Consider the following 20,911-nt stretch of genomic DNA (forward strand, 5'->3'; position numbering starts at 1 on the left):
TCTACTTTGTTTCCACTAGTTTAAATGCTTGAAATGCCATCTGAATGTCTGTCATGTATACAGTGGAGGTTAATTTGTAGAGCAGTGACTATTGCAAGGATTTGCAGAGTGCTGCCCGTGGACTGTTAGTGGTAGAGCTCGAAGTTATGTGCCAATGACTTCTGAGCACTAATTGCATTCTTGTGCCCAGGGCTGGAGCAGTAACCGTTACCATCACTTGAATGAACTGACTCTGGGAACTGTAGGATGGCAAGGCACCAATAGTAATGGAAAGAGAGTGAACAATAGTGAAACATTTTCCGTGACATTTATGGGGTTTCTAAGCAGTTAGGGGACAAAAAAAGCCAGATATTGTGACAGAGATTATTTTTGTCTATGATTTGAAATGCCCTGACAAATTAACATTTAGTCCAACAGTGCGCTGCTTCTCTGATGGTACTTTGTCAAAAAGGGGGCATGGGGTTTAACAATTCGTGTATTTGTCATTTCCCTGGCATCCCCCTCTCAATCTGATACCTTCTGGTAACCTCAGGAAGTAGAGAAGCTAAAATGCAATTGGAGTGAATATAAGTTTTCCTTCCAGCAGTAGAAAACTACCATGCCATTACTCAAATTGTGACTGTGTGTAAACACTAATATTAAAATCATCTTCTGCTGTTTTGTTAAAGAGCCTTTCTGTTGTCACTGAATCACAGTGTGGAAGCCAAGATTGTATCTACAGATAACTTGGGTGTTTGCATGCATCAGGGCTAGCACATGCGAGAAAAAGAAAACTTTTTGTGTGCCCAAAGTTTTAGATTGAAATATTTGTTAAGTAATACACACATGCGTACCAACATGAGGTGGGTAAGTGGTGATTGGGACATTGCTTTTAATTTTCTTGCTTGCTCACTGGGTGATTTTAAGTCTTTGTACATTGATTTTAATGTTCTGGGGTTTTTGGGAAGCTAAAACCATTATCCATAAAAAAGCCCCGAGATCATCAGGTGAAAGATATTAAAATCTGTTCTAATAACAGAGTACCTGAGATCTCACAGATTTATCAGAGTTACAGCCTATGACCAATTACATTTTTTTTCTATTCACATGATATTTATGATGATATATGATATGAAAACTACAGAAACTACTAAAAGCAGAATTTTACTGTAGATCAATGAAAAAATTGTATGAATTTTACTGTAGATCATATACGTATATATAAAAAAAGCCCCAAATAAATAATATGCCCCTAATTTGTGTTTCTATAAAGAGAGACAAGTGACTAGTTCTTTCCGTCAAGGTATTGCCCACGAAAGCAGATAAAGATTAGAAAGTTATTCTTTTAGTACTTTTAAAAATCTGTAGTGCAGGATAAATGCAGGAAGTGCAAGAAAAGGATGCAGTTAAAATTTTTTGAGGGAAAAGACACATGGATAACTGGTTACTATATCATAAAGCAAATATTTTATGAAGATAGACTTATTTGTTTCAGTCGTTGCATAAAAAGAAAATATAATAACCATATTTTCCTTCTGAAACAAGAAAGATACACTGAAAAAAAAAAGGTGTTAGTAATTAACCTGAATGGAGTACATCACCTCTGCAAGTGTATAAAGGGCTGAAAAATTATGCAGGCAGCGATTAGAATTACTTCCCAATCCAGTAATTGTCATGCTTATTAAATATATACTAGAAGCATTCATTAATCCCATTCCCACATCAAATCAGTTGTCTTCCCCTCTGCAGATCTCCAACAATTCTCTTTCTAATTGTTTCAGTTTTTCTTCATATCTTTTCTGCTTTCCTGGTGAATTCTTAGGTGCTAGAACCCTATCTTCCAGGGCTAGAAGGAGAAGCAGCAGAGGAGTTCCTTGAAAGCTGAGTGTTAATTACGGAAGAGTAACCAAAAAAAAAAAAAAAGTTTTTCTTCTTCTCCCTTTCTTCTGCAAATATCAGCTCCTGAGGTTGAGTGAGGACTTTTCACCAGTCATCTTTCTTTTCCCAAATAGTGCCTCAGGAAGCAACCCAAAATCTTACTTAATTATACACATAGAAAGCATATGTAGTAACAGGTAAACTTCTTTGTTTAAAAAATGTGAAATAAACCATCCTATTTCCAATAGTCATTATATATTAATTTCTAGGATATAATACTGTCTCATCCTGCTGTATGGACCTGGAATTCTGAAGTCAAATGTGCCACCATTTCTGGTTGTGCAACATGTGCTTCCTGCACCCATCTTGGAGAGATTGATGTGCTTTTGCACGTTTATTGACAGAGAGTTAAAGAAAGGAATTGACTCAGAAGTGAATATGCTTTTATGGTCCGGTGAGAAAATGACAATGAACTTTTAGATTTCTTGAAAGAAGGTGATGATTTTAAATAATCTTATTTTCATGTTGTTGTATGGTTCTTCTCAGATAAACAGCATTGGACCAAGCCAATTATACTGAATGGGATATTCTGAGAAAAATACCACAGCTGCAACATCTGTACCAGTTATCACAATACAAGAGAGAGTGTTTCTGCCTAAATTCACAAATTGTGTAATTGCATTCTTCCTACTTACATTTTTCTGTAAAATGAAGTAGTTATGTCCTCTCCCAAACTAGAACAGTATTGTCAGGTGTCTTGTGTGTGCCACATAGTGACAGCTGCACTTAAATTGATGGCAAATCAATTTCTGTGTATGATATGTACAGTCATGATGTATATTCATAAAGTATATTCATAGTTGGTTAAAGTTGCAAAGTTAAATTCTCAAATGTCAGAAAATACAGGAATTATTGGTGTGACCTATATTCAGCCACCTTATGGTATGATCTTACTAGTATCATTTGCCCTCCAGAAAATTGCAAACCTTTGTTTCTATTGCCACAGTTAAATATGTAGTAATTGATTTTGCAGATCGTTTACAAGGTGAAGCACAGAGATGCATTTGAAACAGAAACTTAAAGAAAGTCCAGAGTTTTTTAGGTTGTGGATGTTGCTCAGGGCCAATGTCTCACCTTTTTTGAGGTGATCCAGGAGATCGAAGATCTCAGGGACAGTTTGTCTTCCTGAGGCTGGGCTCCACACGTAAAGTGCCTGGAGCCTTCACAATGATTGATGACCGCTGATACAGACAATCAAAAAACGATTAGCTGAAAATCTGTATGCTAAAATGCAGTTAGAGGACTAGACCTCTGTAGAATTTTGGGGTAGGTTTCATTCCAAAAATATTGGGGAATGGGTTAAATATACAACTCACCTGAGAGTTTTAGCCGTCAAAGAAAACGAATATTCATAGTAAGTAACTTTATTGTAGTTTTTGCGTACAGCTATTGGAAAGCTGTTTGGAACTCCAGCACAACTGAAATGGAGCGTGACGAGATGGGTTAATACAGGCGTTACAGTGACAGGCAGATGCAATTTCCATATTAATACCCACCCCTCCTGTGAGCAAGCACAGTGAATGTTGTGCCTATGGGAGAAAGGGAAGGTGAAGGTCTTTTGCATTTTTTTTCTATCATATTAATGAAAATAGCACAATATGTGTTCCAGACAGCAGGTGGGTGTTTCAAACATGACAAAAAGCAATAGCTGTTGTGTTTCAGATTTCCAGAATAGTGAACAATAGGAAGGACATAAAAATATCTTGGCTGTTTCAGCTTTATCAAATAACCAGAATTTTTTCAGTGTTAGTGACAAGAAAAGTTTATTGGGTTTTATCAAATCTGTTCCCATTTATTACAAAAAATAAGCATTCTTTACTTGACAAGTATTCCTACGAAATTTCTAATAATAAAGAAATTGAAGAATATTATATAAAGGAGTTCATAGGAAATATATTTAAGTAGAATAGAATTTGAGATTATACATATACCTTTAAATCTAAAACGCATAATTCCGTGGCTCACACAGAGAAAAGCAAATTTTATTCTACCTGTTCTCCTTCTCTTCTTCCTGAAAATATTCCTGAATGTTTTATATAGTACTGAAGATATAAATGTGGAAGTTTGTTCTTAGCAGTAGGTAGGAAGAAGCTGGCTGTTGGGTGACTGAGATTCAATATTTATCCAACACATTCCTAATTAATGATTTTACTTTTTTTTAATAACATGGTATTTATTTTTTGTTTTGTTTTAATCACGTGTTGGAAAACACTAGTGAAATGATTAATTTGGTTAACATTACCTCCACGGTCCATATGCAGTTTTATTGCTGATCAGGTGCTACTGACTGGAATATATAATTACTGAGCAGTTTTGAAACCTGCTTCCATATCTAAAAAGCTGACTGAGTTTACATATGAAGCTTTACAAAACTGCCTTTGAAAATCTTGGCTCGTGTAGCTTTAAAACTCAAGTGGAAATTGTTTTAGAGCTTTTGCAAGATACATAGTACTTCCATTTTTGGTAGAATATTGTTTTTTGTAACATTTGGCAATTCAGATTCCTTTATTGGCTGAACTGTGGAATCAGATTTAATGCATTCATGTATTTAAAAAAACCTTATAGGATCATTGCACTTTTGGCAACAAAATTGTAGCTTGATAGAGTTGTCTTTTTTGGAATTAGTGACTATGCATCACTATTATCTCTTTTTAACAGAGATAAAAATTGACTAAGCTGAAGAAGATTTGAAGGCACTTGCATTTTTCAGAGAGATATCACTCCTGTTTGGTCCAAGAAAATGACTAATAAAATCACTGTGTTGCTTGTCCATCAAGGGGTTAGGTGAAGAGTTAGTAGTAATTTCTGAAAATCTCTGATGAGTATGATGCTTATACAGATTCAAAGACCTTTCTGTCTGTGATCATAAAAGCTGCTGATGTGATGCAGGAGGAATGCATACTATTAGTGACTTTTTTTTCTCAGATCTGGTCTTTACAAAATCTAGTGTAAGCTTACTATGTTTGCCTGATTGGTTGGGTTTTTTTAATCCCAAAATAAAAATGTAAAAATAAATTTGTGTGGGACATCTCCAAACCAGTTATGTTCAACTCTGATCAATGCACTACTTTTTTTCAAGGTGAGGAAAAGACAGGGGGAATCTTGCAGACAAATTAAAAATAAAGCTATTGTTCTTATTTAGAATCGAGTTGGTTTGTAAGCAGCTAAATGTACTTACATTTGCCACCTTCCTCTGTTATGTCAAATTCTCATACATTCTGCTGTTACTTAACAAGGAATGCCTGTAAAAAGTAAAAAGAAAAACAAAAAAAATCCTTTTTGATCTTCCAGTAATCTATGCCATGGAGACTTAAGTCAAAGGTGCCCTATTTGTGTTTATTAACCATTAATGGATTATTTTCTCCATTAAATTTGGCCTACAGTTGTCTAACATATACCAACTTATATTCACACATTCAGCTTTGTTTCTGCATGGTGTGAAAAAGAGCCTCTTCTTGTCTGTCCTGAACCTTGCATGGGGGAGTTTCATTTCATGCCATCTTGTGTTAGAAGAGAAGCGTGAGTGTTCATACCTTATTCATCTTCTTGCTACTCCTGATGTTGTAGTCTTGTATCTGGCTTGCAGGCCGAGCGGACATAGTCAATTTAGCTGTTTCTTGCACCAGACTTGGTTCACACTTAGAATCATCTCACTTGTCTTTCTCTTATCCTCTTTTCATTTCTTTTGTATCTTTTTTTTTTTTAAATGGGAAGAACAGAACTACACACAGTGTTCATTGTAGTGTGCCTCATGAGTTAATAAAATCTGTGATTTACGAAGATGCTCTGTCCTCCCTTCCTCTCCTAGTAATTTCTAGCCTTCTATTTACTTTTTAAACTAACTTATCTGATGTTTTTATAGTAATATTTTAGCCCCAAGATCTTGTTTCTGAATTATGTCAGTTCTGAGTCCATCTGAGTATGTTGAAGAGTACAGGGCCAAATAATACTTTTAACTCCGCAAAAGGAAACTGATAGATGAGCAGCTGTAGAATTTGGGATGTGAGAAAGTTAACAAATGCTTTAGTGTATAGGAATCATGTGGTTTTATTCACATGATTATGTCTGCACGCTTCACGGGGCAATATTAATTCAAAAACATTACACTGATAGAAAGCATACAACAAAAATATCAGATAGAGCATGTATGCTATTGAGTATCGCAATGAAGTAAGCTACAATGAGAATAACTCTAGGATGATGTTTTGCCAAAGTAAGTCTTGCATTTCTCCTTAGTAGTAAGAGTCTCCTCCTCCTCTTCTAAACAGAAACAGTTCAGTAGTAGGAAAAATTGGTATTGCTGAATGAAAAATGGGAGCAGCAATGCACTTGAGACTTTTGGCTTACAACGAGTTGAAAGAATGGGAAAACGCAGAGAGGTTAAGTAGTAGGAGCGATGAAAGATTTATTGAACTTGCTTTATCTGGAAAGATTAATAGAATTGAATCCGAAGCCTCCTAGATTTTGAATGAATTAGATTTAAAAGTGCTTAATCCTCAAGTACTAATTCATGGAAAATATCACCATATTCAAAGAAAGAGGCAAACAGATCTAAAGATCTTCTTATGTTCCTTTGAGTTTGGGAAAGGACACCTGCTGATATGATCCAACATTTATATGAAGGAACATTGGATGTGAAATGAACATGCTGCTAATAAAGCCTGGGAATCTAAAGATTTAAACTTTTGTGGTGTGAAAAAAGCTGAGCAAAAATTGTGTTTCCCACTCCCCCACTGATCAGAAAGATTTGTATCGATTGATTGCAAGTGCCAGCAGTTCTCAAAGCTTTATTTTTTTTTTTAATTGTTCTCTCATCTCTGTTTCTTGAATACTTTGCCTCCTCCTCTACAGATACTTCTTTTGATTTTCAAACTGGGACTAGTGCTGCTTTTCCATGTTGCATGAGAACTCCAGAATAAATCCCATCATAAGCTGCCTTCTCATGGCTCAGTTCCTTGTGTGCTTCCCTTATTACTTGCTTGTCCCTCACCCCAGTTGATGATCGATTTAAGTTTTTAACTCAGCTTCAAAGTGCCTGTGCCTCCTCCACTCTAAGTCAGACTTAATCTTCCCTTTATGGTTGGAGTCAACGTGGGCTTTATCGTTATGTTTTTCTTGTAACCTTTCCACAAAGGGAGATTTTGTTCCACTGTAAGGTCTTATGTTGTTGTTCTAATTGGTATGGCTGACTTGATAATATCCCAAGGTTCAGGGTCATACAGTGCTAAGCATATTGCAGAAATGTGCAGTAATGACAAAGACAGTTTCTGTTGCAGTTATTACAGCCTTTTGACAGTAGGTCTCCCACATTAGATTCTGAGGTTACAATTATCTTTCCTTTTCTTCTGTTTATCTACTTAGATGGCATTCTTTATGGCTGTATAAGCTCATCTTAAAATGGGAACTTTTTGCAATGTTTTTTATGTAATTATAAAGATCACAGGCTCAGTAATACAATGATGTTTAATTAAAATAATTGGTGAACTTGAGCAAAACTTTCATGTATAATTTTTGAGAGCTACTTCTGTGATCCATCTGGCCCACCCAGATCATTAAGTTATCATTGATCATTTGTAGAATAGATGTCTGTAGCTGTTGGGACATACTTTGAAGTTTGTGCTGTGAAGAAATATTTATTCCTAATTACTGACTTCCTTTTGCAGGGCTAAGGCAGCTATACAGTGTCACTAGTGTAGAATCCTGTGTAAGCCCAACTGATCTAAAGTTTATGAAGGAGTGCACTATTACTGACACTATACTTTTAAAAATAGTTTTTCTCTCCAACTGCTCATGTAAAATTCCATATATAGGAAGAATTCTTCAGAAGATAAACCAAGATTTAATGCTACCTGGGACTATCAATAGCAGCTGCTGGTTGGCTAAAGCCATGTGTACACAATACACATGTTCAAGCAAAGGAGTTCATTATATTCTTGTGTGTCTCCAGGAATCCGGAAAGACCGCAGAGGTGGGCGAATGATGAAACAAAAACGTCAAAGAGAAGAGCAGGATTCCCGAAACGGGGAGGCTTCTTCTACAGAGCTGCGAGCTCCCACCCTTTGGACAAGTCCACTGGTGGTTAAACATAACAAGAAGAACAGTCCAGCCCTGTCCCTGACGGCAGAACAGATGGTCAGTGCCTTGCTGGAAGCTGAGCCACCCATAGTTTACTCTGAATATGACCCAAATAGACCATTCAACGAAGCCTCCATGATGACGCTGTTGACCAACCTTGCAGACAGAGAATTAGTGCATATGATCAACTGGGCAAAGAGAGTTCCAGGTAAGGAAAAAAAATGCCCCAGTGGACTATAAAGGCCTCTACATGGCAAAACAACAGAAAAAAGACACCGGTTTTCACACTGCATATTCTAATTTAGGGCAAATTGTTTACCTAAGTATAAATACATAAAAAAATCACAAATTTTATGTTATATTGGCTGATAAAAAACTATAGTGCAATGTAAGTGACTTTTGAAGAAAAATTTATTCAAGAAAAGATACTGCCCCACACTGTAGAATGTTTGATGTTTTTTGATTGCAAATCATTTTTTTTTGGATAAGACCCAGCAAAATTAAAGGTAAAAACAGATTGCTAAAAGACAAATCTAATCAATTTGATCTAATTAAATTATGTTAATTATTTAGATCCCTTTTCAAACAAGGGTTATTCTCATGTCTGTAATGTAAGCCATAAATTCAGCATCACTACTGAGCCCATAAGAATTTGTATTATTATTTAATTACCAGTTTATCTTCTTGACCATAAATTACAGATCTTCCATGAGTTTTGGGTCTGAAAACCAGATCCAGAATAGCAATTTTTGTATGAAAATTTTTTCCTTCTGGAACTATGTGTTTTTATCTCTATCATTTTGGTGCATCATGGTTGCCCCTCTTTTCTGGAAGGGAATTACAGAATTGTGGGAAGTATGTAACATTTTTGTTTGCACGTATGTTACACATTCATTCATGTGGCTTAATTAATTTATACCAACGAAACAAGAGAGTAGTTTTGCAATTAAAATTCATCATCTTTTAAAATTTCAGTCTACAAGACTACTTTTCATAAGTTAACATTTAAATATTTATTAGAAATTTATTGCACATACTGTACTTTTAGCTTTGTAAAAATACCGGCATACATGGTAATTTATACTTTATAATTCACTGGGATTCTGATCTCTTAAATTTTTACTGTAGCCATTTATTTCATTAAAATTATGTAGCTGCTCTATGAAGGGATGTTAGAGAACACTACCACAGCTCTCACTCACATAGTGTATTACCTCAACAGCATTACAGACGGGTTGTCCCATTTTTCTGGTTTCCTGCATTTAAACTTGGCAAGACTCTTCCTGGTAAATCAATAACCCATAAAATCTGAGTCTTTTCCAGTCCTCATGGGTTCCCTTTTTACCACTTTTCACATGTCACTTTGTGGGCTCCAGCTATGATCAATGAGAACCTGTGTGTGTTTCATTTCTCATCGTATCTTATAAGAAATCACCTGAGAATTTCATTCTTGACAAAATCGCAGTGGTTAAGACATGATCCACAGTCTGTTCAAGTCAAGGGTGGGTTTTCCTGGTCATTTAGGTATGCCTTGGATCATGCTTTTAGAAAATGCTTTTGAAAAATGAACGTATGTCCATAGTGTTAAAGCGATTCACTATCAAAACAGCTAAATTCAAATGACCTTTCGACTGATTTTAGAGACGCAATTAGTCTAAGTCTGCTAAAATTCATTAATTTACATTCAAAATGAATCTACCACACTCTAAATTCATTATGTTGTCCAACTGGAAACATTTGTCTTCTATGACATTTGATTCTGATAGTGTAATTAATGAAAATGTGTTTAGATAAAAAGCAACACTGTTAGGGAACTCAGATACATTTTTTATTCATAAATCTCTCTAAAACTGCTTGCCGCAAGATGATTGCATCTGGTGAAGATCAAAAAACTGCCTGGTTTACCAAATATATGCTTTATTTCCCAAGCAAGCTTCTGAAATTGTAAAATCAAATGTATAAGTTCGTCAACTATTTGTGTATATTTGATGTATTTTACATGGAAATATATGTGTCTGTTAATTGTCAAAATAGCTCCCAAGAAGAAACTAGGCCAAATGACTCTATGTATCTGCATTAATAAGTACTCTAACAGGTGAGGTTTATTATAAAACTAGTGAACTTTGGTTAAAAAAATAAATAAATTCCTTCCCAGTCAGAGCTTAACTTATTAGGTACCGCACAAACAATCGTACCAAAGGAAACTCCTAAAGCAAGAGAGGTAGAATATGAATAGTTTGGGGATTCTGAAAGTCCTGGACACCTAGCTGGCTCTTTTTGTTGCGTCTTGGATGCATGACAAAAAAGCAGAAATTAAAGTATTTTAGAAAGTTGATTTAAAAGAATTCAGGACCAATTGTTTACCTGCCTCTAAAATTCTGTCCTCCTAGACTAGGAATTTTGGAGCTAGGTGCTTAAATCCTTTTTTTTTTTTTTTTTTTTTAAATCTCTCATTTGGTCCCTAGAAAAGGTTGAGTGTTCTTAGTTGCTGATATTAAATCTTAGAAGTACTGAACACCTTTCAAAGACAGGGCATTTGCTTGGACTGTTTGCCTGTTTCCTTCTGCTGGAATGTACTGGCAATATATATTAAGAGAAGTGTGTCTGGCAATATAGGTCGTATTTTCACCTCCACAGTATGTTGCCTTTGAATACTCCATTATTACTAGGAATTATGCAATACTGCTTAATTAAAGAGGATTTTTGTATACTTTACACATGAACAGAGGAACTGAATAACTTCTTTCTGTTAGGTGAAGTATTTTGTGCAACAGCATTGTGGGATTCCACTCAGTTATTTTCTCAGCCGATTTACTAAGATCTCAAGCTTCAGAATCAAGGGTAAAACCAGCTTTTTTCTAAAAAGTGGATGTGCTTTTTACCAGTATTAAAAAGCAGTCACAGAAAACAGCCTCTCCTATGCACATCTCTCAAGCCTTGGAAGCATTGCACAAGTTCATTTACCTGAATGCAGGCACTTAGCTGACAGAAAGCAAGGAGCAAAGTCAATACCAGTGGCTGGGTGGCATATTTCTTGAGGAAGGAAGAAATTGATATTAACAGAGCAGAAATGGAATAAAGATACAGCTTACAAGTAAGCATAAGGGTTTTCAGGGACATGTTTGGAGTTTATTTTGCTGCATAGGCTTTAAAGAAGAGGGAATGTGTCAAAGCAACCTGTAAAGACATTGTTTTGGTCAGACAGTCTGATGATGATGTGCATAGGTGAGCATGGAAGAATAAACAGCTAATTAGAAGAGGTACTGGATACAAGTGAATCTGTTCTACAAAAAGGAGTAATTAAAATTAATTTATGATGGCCTGTGTAGTATAATGCAGGCAGAGATCTGCTATAAACACATGCTGAGAATAATCTCCAAAATGAGGTGAGCCCTTGCAGACCTGACATGGTCTAAATCTTTATTGTAACTTGTTCAGCAGTAGTTCAAACTTGCTTAAATTGACTCTGCAGTCTTGGTGGTGTTAAAAACTGCTGGGGAAAGAGAACTTGTGGCAGCTTCTTCAGCATAACTTTAAAAAATGATCTGCAATATATAACATGATTGTTAACTGAGGTCATAACAAAGTTCTCCCATGACGATGCAACTCATAATATGCCAAGTGCATAAAAGCTTCTTTTAATTTTCCTTTGAAACCTTGGCAACTGATACAAGTGGGTTTGCCAGATTACATTAACAAATATCTTGTACAGTGTCCTATGACGTATACAAAAAATTCAGGATGCCCCACAGGACCTGCTCCGTACATGGCCTAATGGGCATTTTGGCTTAAGTCCTCCCAGATGGCCTCTGTAAGACACCAGTGGTGCCTTCTGATTAGCCCAGCCAGCTGGAATAAGGCGGGTGCAAACAAGCCTGTGATGGGCTAGACTTTACATACACATGTAAACTGAGCCTTTTACCATTTCATTGGGACAAATCACTAAAAATCACATGTAGGCAAGATATCAGTGTAAATGGAGAAATGTTCTGCTCGCTTCTGAATCACGTATTCCTGAAAGATATGGCTTTCTATTTTCTTCTTAGTTTACATAACATCTTGGGGTTATGGTACCACCTTCAGTCACATAGAATGAGGTTTTTTAGTTTAGTGAATTTCCACCGTGGTCTTTGATGCAATGAGCAAAAACCATTACTTTGCTTTTCTACAGAAATGCTGATACGTCAAAGGAATCAACTCACTGTGTTTAATTATTCACTTACTATGTATATCATTTAATATCTGTATTTGGAGTACTGTATTCTCTAAAAGAAGCTGGTATTTTCAATGTAATCATCAATAACGTTTTTGTGCAGAAACTCTTGAGATGGTAAGAGACATTATGAGCTTATACAGTGAGCTCATGGTAAAGAGTGTAGCTTTAAGGAAATTTTGCTGCAAGGGTGAAACCTTTGGCACTGCTGCTACAGTTTTGTGTAACTATTTACTAGAAGTACAGTAGCTGTACAACTTAATAGCCCTAAAATGGTACACTGGGCATACAGGCTTTGAAGTTTTGAGATGATTCACGGTGCTGTACTTATTTTATGGCTTCGTGAACCGAGGAGATAAACATTTTGGCACTGATTTTTTTTTTATTTCAAAGCCACAGAAGTTGCTATTTTCTTAAGATATTGTTTTCCTATTTGACCTTCTAAACTGCTCTGTTTGTTAAATTAGGAACAGTGTGTAAAGAGGCCAACAATAGCCACAATTTTACACTGCACTTCAGTGACACCAAACCTTGGAAAAAAAAAAAAAAGTCAGCTTGCAGTGGAAGGAAAGAAGTCTTTATAGAAGAGTGGTGTGTGTTAATAACCCTTTAGGTACAGGGCAGTTTTACAGAGCTTCAAAGCTTAAAAAAAGGAATGGCTTGCAATCCCTGTAATAATTTTTAATAAACCTTCCAAAATGTCTCCTTTATAGTCTCTCCTCCTTTGACTAATGGGCTTGCTGTGAAGATTTGTAGAATGTTATTTCAAAAACCAGCCCTCTGCTTATCTGTTTAATCTGTTGAAGTGATACTCGTAACTGCTGCCCTGACTTCATAGGGGAAAAACAGAGGAAGCAAATAGATCTGCAAGCAAGAGAGAAACGATAACAAGCATCTGGATCTTACTTTACGGCTGCTTTTTGCTAATTTAATTTCTGTGAAGTTTCAATTCATTACCATGAATGTGAGAGATAAAAATCAATCCTTATAGTGGAATAAGGTAATCAGTTACCATTTGACTTTGAACATCAGACTGAGAGGTATCTCATGAAATAGCATGATTATGCAAGGCAGTGGAGTTATAAATTTTGAATATGAAATAAAAGCTTTCCGTCCCTGTATTTTCTTAGTCTGGGAAGCATCTTTAGTCTTTCATGTCTATATTGTGTAAAACCAAACAACCCCCCTTTCCATCCTCCTCCCCCAGCTTCTGGGTGCTGTATGAGACAAACCTACTCTTGCAAGTAGCTTTTATTTTTATTATAAATAGAATTGTCTTTTAATGCTTTTGAAACTCAGTGAGGTGTATTTCCTCCTGTGGAGAAATTTAAATGAGAGGAAGAGGACAAGACCATGTGACACAATGGTTTGTTGGCAAGAAACTGAGGGGAAGACTCTGATTCTAAAGGACAGGGAGACATCTGCCAGAGCGATATGCACCGGGAGCTTGTGTCAGACAGGGAAAAGCCAAAAGGCGAGAAGGAACAGTTCAGCAGAAGTGCTTGGAAAGGAATATAAACTTTGGCTGCAGGTATCTGTGGGAACAAAAATACAGGGAGTGCTTTAACTAGCTGAAGACTGGAAGAAAAAGATAGTAGGAGGAAAAAGGATCAGGGTCAACTGTGAGATTGGAAATTTAAGAGGTATCCTAATGCAATGGTTTTGAAAGCCTAGGGAGTCCCTAGAGTTGGGGATGTAGAAGGGGAGATAAATGCATCATGACTAGGGTTAGCGAGCTGACCAGCATCAAGGAGAGTCCAACTGTGAGAAAAAGTAGAGGGCACATGCAAGAGAACCAGAGGAAGAGGATACTGGAAATCAGTCAGATGAGCCAAGAGTAACTTCAGCAGCTCAGTCCTGGGCCTCTTACTCATTCCGAGGGCTCCTGCTGGAGGACAGTAATTTGTTCAGGGGATCTTCAAAGCAGAAGGATCTGGTTGTCGCCTGTTCCCCCTGCCACAGGAAGAGCCTGTGATGTTGTCTGCTTACTAGCCCTGTCGTATTTCCTCTTCTCAGCCATAGTCTTTGAGCTTCGCACCCCATTTTTTCACCAGGAGTTTCCTGGCAGTGGGGATTTACAAGAATCTATTCAAACAGGGTCACTTCATTTGCATAAATTTTCAGTCAAGGGAAACAGAGTCAGGAAAGGAAAAGTAGCTAGAGAACCACTTTACATCTTTCTTCAGAGAACCTTTGAATGAGCTCAGAAGTATATCCTTGAGGGTTTTCTAATACATATCTTGCAACATTTAATAATTAATTTTTTTTTTATTTTTACTAGCTTTTTTTACAAACTCCTAAAGCTAATTATGTAGGTTTCCAGATTTTATTTCTTTGTCCAGAAGAAAGAGATTCTGAAGAGTAAGTTGGGTGTTGGTGCTGTTACGAGAGTGCATCTGCCTATATCCCTTTTAGCAACATTCTGTGGCCACAATTAAAAGCTCTACTTCGTATGTCAGGTGATATTTCATTCAAAAGCATGATAAACATCAGTAATTCTTTCTAATATTACAAAAATCCAACATTAGAGAAATTCATAGAGAGTGCTATATTGTCCTCTCGTTCACAGCTGTAGTTACTTTGCATAGAAAGGTGACTGCCAAAAGCTATTGAATCAAGCATGTTATCCAACCTTCTAGCCTCCATGAATTTAGGAAAGCTGTAGTAAGATACAAGTTTATAAACAAATAGAGAATGACAGTGACTGTCTTTTCCTTATGCTTCATAACTGTAGTTGTTTTCTGTGCACAGGATCAAAAAATGGCTGTGGCTTTCTTTTAAGAAAATGAGTTTCTGTTAAGATGGAGGTAAATGTGTGTAACATGCTATGAAAATTCACTTTTTTTCAGATAAAGTGTGTTTTGTATATTTAGACAAAAGGAGATATAGCTAACTACATTCTTCATAACATTTGTCCAATAAATCAATAACAGTTGGAACCCCAATATTTCTTTTTAACTGCTATAATATTTGTTCTCCCAGAGATGTCTTAGTTCCCATCTTTGTTTGTGGAAGTGAATAGTTTGAAAAACAATTAATACAGGCATCCAAAGCTATCCATTTACTAGCTCAGCACAATAACTATGTTCTACTCTAGGTGATTTTTTCAAAGAAACACCCTTCTTCAGAGTGCTGAACCTCAAACACATCTCTCCATCTAAATATCCCTGCCTGGAGTTTATGCTGAAGTTTAAATTTAAATCTGAAGACAAACAGCCTGTAAATCTGTTTCTACAAGTATGCACATATCCAGATACATTTATTAAGATTATGTAAAGTTCCTTATGTACACAGTGGTTTTAAAATCAAGACCCAAAGAGCCTTGTATATGAACCATAAGGTGGACTCTGTTCAGAACTTTCCAGAGTAAGAAATATTTGAATTTCAATGTTTTGGATTTTGGGGCTTACCAGCAAGCTGTGTCAAAGAACAAATTTCTTCGGTAACCAAAATTGACTTAGTGTAAGTAATTTTAACACCCATCATGTAAGAAGGAGCTTTTAACAAGAACTGCTTACATATTGGAGTTCATTGGGCATTCAACAACATACTAGTTCATTTTGTAATAGATGTTTGAAGATGAAATTCTATTGGTCTTGGCAAACAAAGAGGCAAAAATGAGCATCAGTAATTTTTTTTATATTTTTAGCCAAAACGTAAGGAAATTAAATACTTAAACTGTAATATTTTATTTCTAAAAGAAATGATCCTTTTATAAAAACATTTCCTGCTATTTTTCTTTAGCTGATAAGTAATTTACACTCTTGGATGAACATATCTGTCTTAGAGTCTTCAGCTATGCTGAACCCTGGAGCTTTCCAAGAAACGCTCGTTAATTTCCAGTCTAAGTAAACAGTAAGTAATGATCCCTCCTGATTTATTTATTTCTTAAAATAATTTACAAAAAGAATATGTGATTGTTGGAAAGCACTGATGCGATATGTATGTGCATGCGCACATATCCATTGTTCCCTGTTCACATAATTCATATAAATTGGCCCTTTTTACTTGATGTTTAATAACTTCAGCCTAATTCTTTTATTTTCTTTCCAGTACTACATCTCTGAGCATAATCAACTGTAATTCCAGTTTAGAGGTTATTTTAATATCATCTGTATTAGTTTTCAGTTCAAGTGAGTCATTCACTAAAATCTAACATTAGATATATAGGAGTTTTTAAGACCTACAGAAATAATTAGGAGAGATTTATTGCAGACTTCTCCTGGATGGGCTCTTACCCTGTCTGTATCGCTGCAATGGTGCATTATATGACACATCTGTTATGCAGCTCATTTATTTTCTTTAATTATCTCTCCAGGAAATGAACTTTGTGTGTAAAGAGCGCTTTGTTTTGTCTGTGTGTTAGTTATGGACTGCTGCGAATTTAAGCTAGTGAAAGCAAGTTAAAGCATATCCCACAGTGGGATGGGGAATGAGAAATCTGTAATTGCCTTGTCCCTCCAGGAGTTTGTTCTCAGCTAAGAGCGTCCATAAAAAAATATAACCTTCTCTCTTCCTTATGGAAAGTTGTGTTCCTTCTATGAAACGTAGCTGCCCATCACAGTCCTCAGCAGGGAGATGAAGATGAATTATTTATCACTGCAGATAGACTCTGGGTCTAGACCTAAGGCTTGTTAAGTGTCTTGAAAAGAGTAGTCCTGGAAACAGGAGGGAGGACTCAAGATCTTGACTTTGGCTCTGTGTCCTGCTCTCTTTCCCCACCCGAGAAGGGCACTGCCCAGGATGTCAGGAGGTACCCAGCGATTCTCCCGGGTATCTATGATCTGGTATTCCTTGTGAGCAGGCTGACCTCAGAAAAAGAAAATGCACTTTGGCAGAAATTTCAGTGATTTTTTGTCTCTTCAGCTTGAGATTTTTGGTTTGGAGTTTGTTTAGTTGATCCAGTAGGAACTCATGAGACCCAGAAGCAAGGGTAATATACAGACAGGGGGAAAAGTACCATTCAAAATCTCGCTTAGACTCTAGACAAAATGTTTTGTGTTCCCTGTTAAATTACATTCTGGAGTGTTTGAGGTGATTTAGAAAATTAAAGTTAAAGAAATCTCATTTTACTTGATTGGTAAAGATGGCATACTTGGTTAATTTGACATTTTCCAGAGAATATTAAATGTTATGAATAGCCTAATAATGAAGCATCTTCTGCAACAGCTGCCGAACCTCAGAAGACACTTCTGGAAATAGAGAAGTGGTTATGGGCTGCTGGCAAGTGAGCCAAGTGTTTACTAAAACATTGAACAGTCTCTAACTGGGTATGTTTGTTGTATTAGAAACAACTGACCAGATGAAAGCAAAAATCGTAATATTGACATACTCATACAAATGAATATAGTAGTCTTGCATGTCTGACCTATTTCAGAAATCTCCTTTGATTGCTACAAAGGTAATATTTTGTATGAGTTTCACATACATTTGTAGGGAGTACTTTGTGGGATTGTAGTTTCACAAGCATTTCTTCCAGTTGCAACGCTGGCTAGAGCGGTTCCTACCCTTCGCCTTCCTCCTGGGTTGAAGTGGCTGTGCAAGTAGGGGGATTGATCTGGGTTAAAAATAAACCTCTTTTTTTGTGTGTGTTTTGGGTTGTCTATAGCTTGTGTGAGTTCCCCAGTTCAGTTCCTTGCAAAACAGTTAAGCCAGTTGAAATGTGAGGGTGACAGTACACCAGGAACGAGCAGGCAAGTGTTAATATGAGGGTGCTGGAAAGAAATATTCATGTATCAGTACCGTCAATAGTAACATACAGCTCTAGCTCAATCCTTTTTCTAATTTACTGTCTCTTTATTTCTGCTTCAACAGAGAGTTTTTTTCCAATCTCTCCTGTACAAAAGGCAAAAATCTTCCAGTTACTGGCACCATTTACAGTCTCCATCCAGTTTGCTGAAGTATATGTTGTATAGGTTCTACTTTGCATATTTCTGCCTGATCTGTAATATCTTCTGTAATGTGATGCAAGAGCTATGAAGGGTTGGAGAGTCAAAGAGGAAGCACGGTAATTTTCCCCTCATTCCCTGCTTTAAAAGGTTCAGGAAGACCCCGAACAGTTGCATCAAGGTGCATCCTAGTTCATAGACAGTCATAGTTCCTAAGTTTGCCTCCATTGCTGGGGTACAAGAGACTTGCCTCCCTGGGAGGCAAAGACTGGCTGCTCATTTGGAAGACAGAGGAACCCTGGGGCTTTCTTTTTGCTGAGTTACCTTGTGGTTCGTTGCTTATTCTAGCGCGTATTTTTTGTAAGCTGTTCTTCTGTCTTTGTCTTCCAGGAAGGCAGCAAATTCTTCTGTAAGTTCCTTGGGCTGAGATTGCCCTGTACAGGTAGTAAATAGTGACCCAAAGCAAGAGAAGCATGTGGTAGACTTTTTGGAATCAGCAGCTGACTTCTATTCTTCTCCTGCAGGGTGGGATTTTGCAAGGTCTGTGGAAAAGGAAAGCTCTAGTGTATTTTATTCAGTGATGGTGGAATAAACCAGTGGTATTGATTGGTTAATGTCTTGCACATTTTAAAAGCATAGGCAGGTTCTCAGCTGACAGAGGAGAGCTGCCCATGAAAACCTGACGTATTTACTAATGCTGGTACCAATGACTTCATTTTTTTGTTTTTCCGTGTGGTATTCATATAAACACGGCTATGGAGAATCATTGACTCTGATATGAATACCAAATGCACTTTTTTTTTTTTTTTTTCTTCCCCAAGCATACATGAATGATTGTATTCTTTTACACTGGGCCTTTTGGGAAGAATGTTGCCTTACCACTGGGAAACACCAATTTTGCTCCTGAATGTGCCAATTCCTCCCTGTGTTGGTTTGGTATAACTCTCTTATAATATGCCATAGTGTATCCATCCCTAAATTGCTATCTCAGGACTTTATCTGCTGCATGGGAAAGCTGAGATGCATGCTAAATATCCCTGTTGTGAAAGAAAAAAACCAAACCAAACCAGAACACTAATTTGAAGATTCTCGTCCTACAGGTATAAATATTATTTAAATCTGCTATTTTTTTTTTAATGCTCATTACGCTCCTGCTTTATGCTTCGCCAGTATGCCTCTCTTCCCAACAATGTGGCTTACATCTTGCAGGAGTTTTACATGCTACTTTATCACTATCTTGAGAAGTGATCTTTGATACTGCTACGTATATCTAAGGAAAATTAATTACATGTAGGTCTGAAATAATGTCGTGTATTAAAATACATAATTTATTTGGAATCAGTTATGTTTCTCAGCTCTCTTTTTTCTCTGTTTCTATACCTTTGTTCCACCCTATGCATTTTTTTTTGAAGGGGCCACTTCTAATCAACTGTTTGAGAAAGATCCTGACATTTGAATGAAACACTGCCAGACATTATAAATACATTTCCCTTACTGTCTTATTTCAGCAGACAGTTCAGGCAGTGTGCTCTTTTCTTTAAATTCCAGACGAGGCTTTTTTTTTGCCTTCTTTATCAGTAGTAGGGCTTCTGAGAGATTTTGGTAAAACTCCGTCATTGGAGTCTGATGAATTCAGATCTGCTCTTCTTTAGCTGACAGTGAATAATTGCTACCAGCTTTCCCAGAAGATATTTTATTTACGAGTAACGCTGTGGAATAACGTTTAAGTGCTGATTTCAAGTAGGTGGGAGACAGAGGTATTAGCATGTCAGAAACTGCTCTGAAATAATTCAATGATGGGATGTCAGAAGTAGTTCAGTATACTGCCGACAGGCTGCTTTTCCCCTTCTTAACAAGCTGCCAGCCTGACACTGCGTCCCTTGGTCCGAGTCTCTGAGCAGATTGAAAATAACCAATGTTCATAAGGGTAGGAATATATTTAAGTGTGTTTATAGATGCTTATAAATATATATGAGCTGTGGAAGTATATAACAAGAACCCAAGAACCTTCTGTATGCCATCAAATGTGGGCAACATCATTGGGTAGCAATCAGATGGTATTTACTGCTTCAGGGATCCTACACTAAACACAGTTCTTCTGCCTGTGAGGATGGGAGCCTTCCCCCTGAAAAAGTCTTCTGTATGTGATGCCTTGAGGATCAGTGTGGCGATACTGTTCATAAAATGATTTCCTAGTCTGTGTCTGAAGTGTGTGAAGCATCTCTATTTCCTGATCCAAGCTAAAGGGTTTTTTTCATCCATGAGGAATCTATCAAACTCACATTACCTATGCAGATGAAAGAAAATAAAAATAAATCAAATTTTCTCCATAAATGAGAAAGATGAAAACTACCACTTCTTAAAAAGTTTGAAAAAAAAATCAAATTCTAATTCCAGGAGAAACCTGCTGAATTTTAAGTTACACATTTTTCTCCTAATCTTTAATTTCTGCTATTGTACTTATTAGAAGATACTACTGTGATTTTTCTTAACGTAATGGAACTCCATGCAACTTTCCAGTCCTGACACAGGATGGCAAATAGGATTTATAGGTCCAGTTAGTTTGTATGAGCTCGTATGCTGTTCCAGAGCTTTTCCAGATGTCTCCGTCAGTTGTGTGAGTAATTAATTTCTTGTTTCCTGGCAGATCCGAACAATAAAAAAAACATCATTTTCACTTAATACAAGATGTCATTTTTTGACCTTTTTGCTAGATAATAACTGTTTCAGGTGAAATGAAATGTTTTATTCAATATGAATGAATACACTTTATTAAGATTTTGAATATTTTAGTTACCCGCTTAAAATGGAAAGAAGA

General features: G+C 36.6%; 1 protein-coding gene across 1 annotated transcript in view; it reads left to right on the plus strand.

Annotated features, from left to right (window-relative positions):
• ESR1 (estrogen receptor 1) overlaps positions 1-20,911 on the plus strand; it is a 169,408-nt gene that overhangs the window by 104,348 nt on the left and 44,149 nt on the right. Inside the window, 1 exon segment of the mRNA XM_074580420.1 lies at positions 7,865-8,200. Within this exon segment, the coding sequence (XP_074436521.1) occupies positions 7,865-8,200 (336 nt within the window).

Source organism: Larus michahellis, chromosome 3, assembly GCF_964199755.1.
Source record: "Larus michahellis chromosome 3, bLarMic1.1, whole genome shotgun sequence".
NCBI classification, from domain to species: domain Eukaryota; kingdom Metazoa; phylum Chordata; class Aves; order Charadriiformes; family Laridae; genus Larus; species Larus michahellis.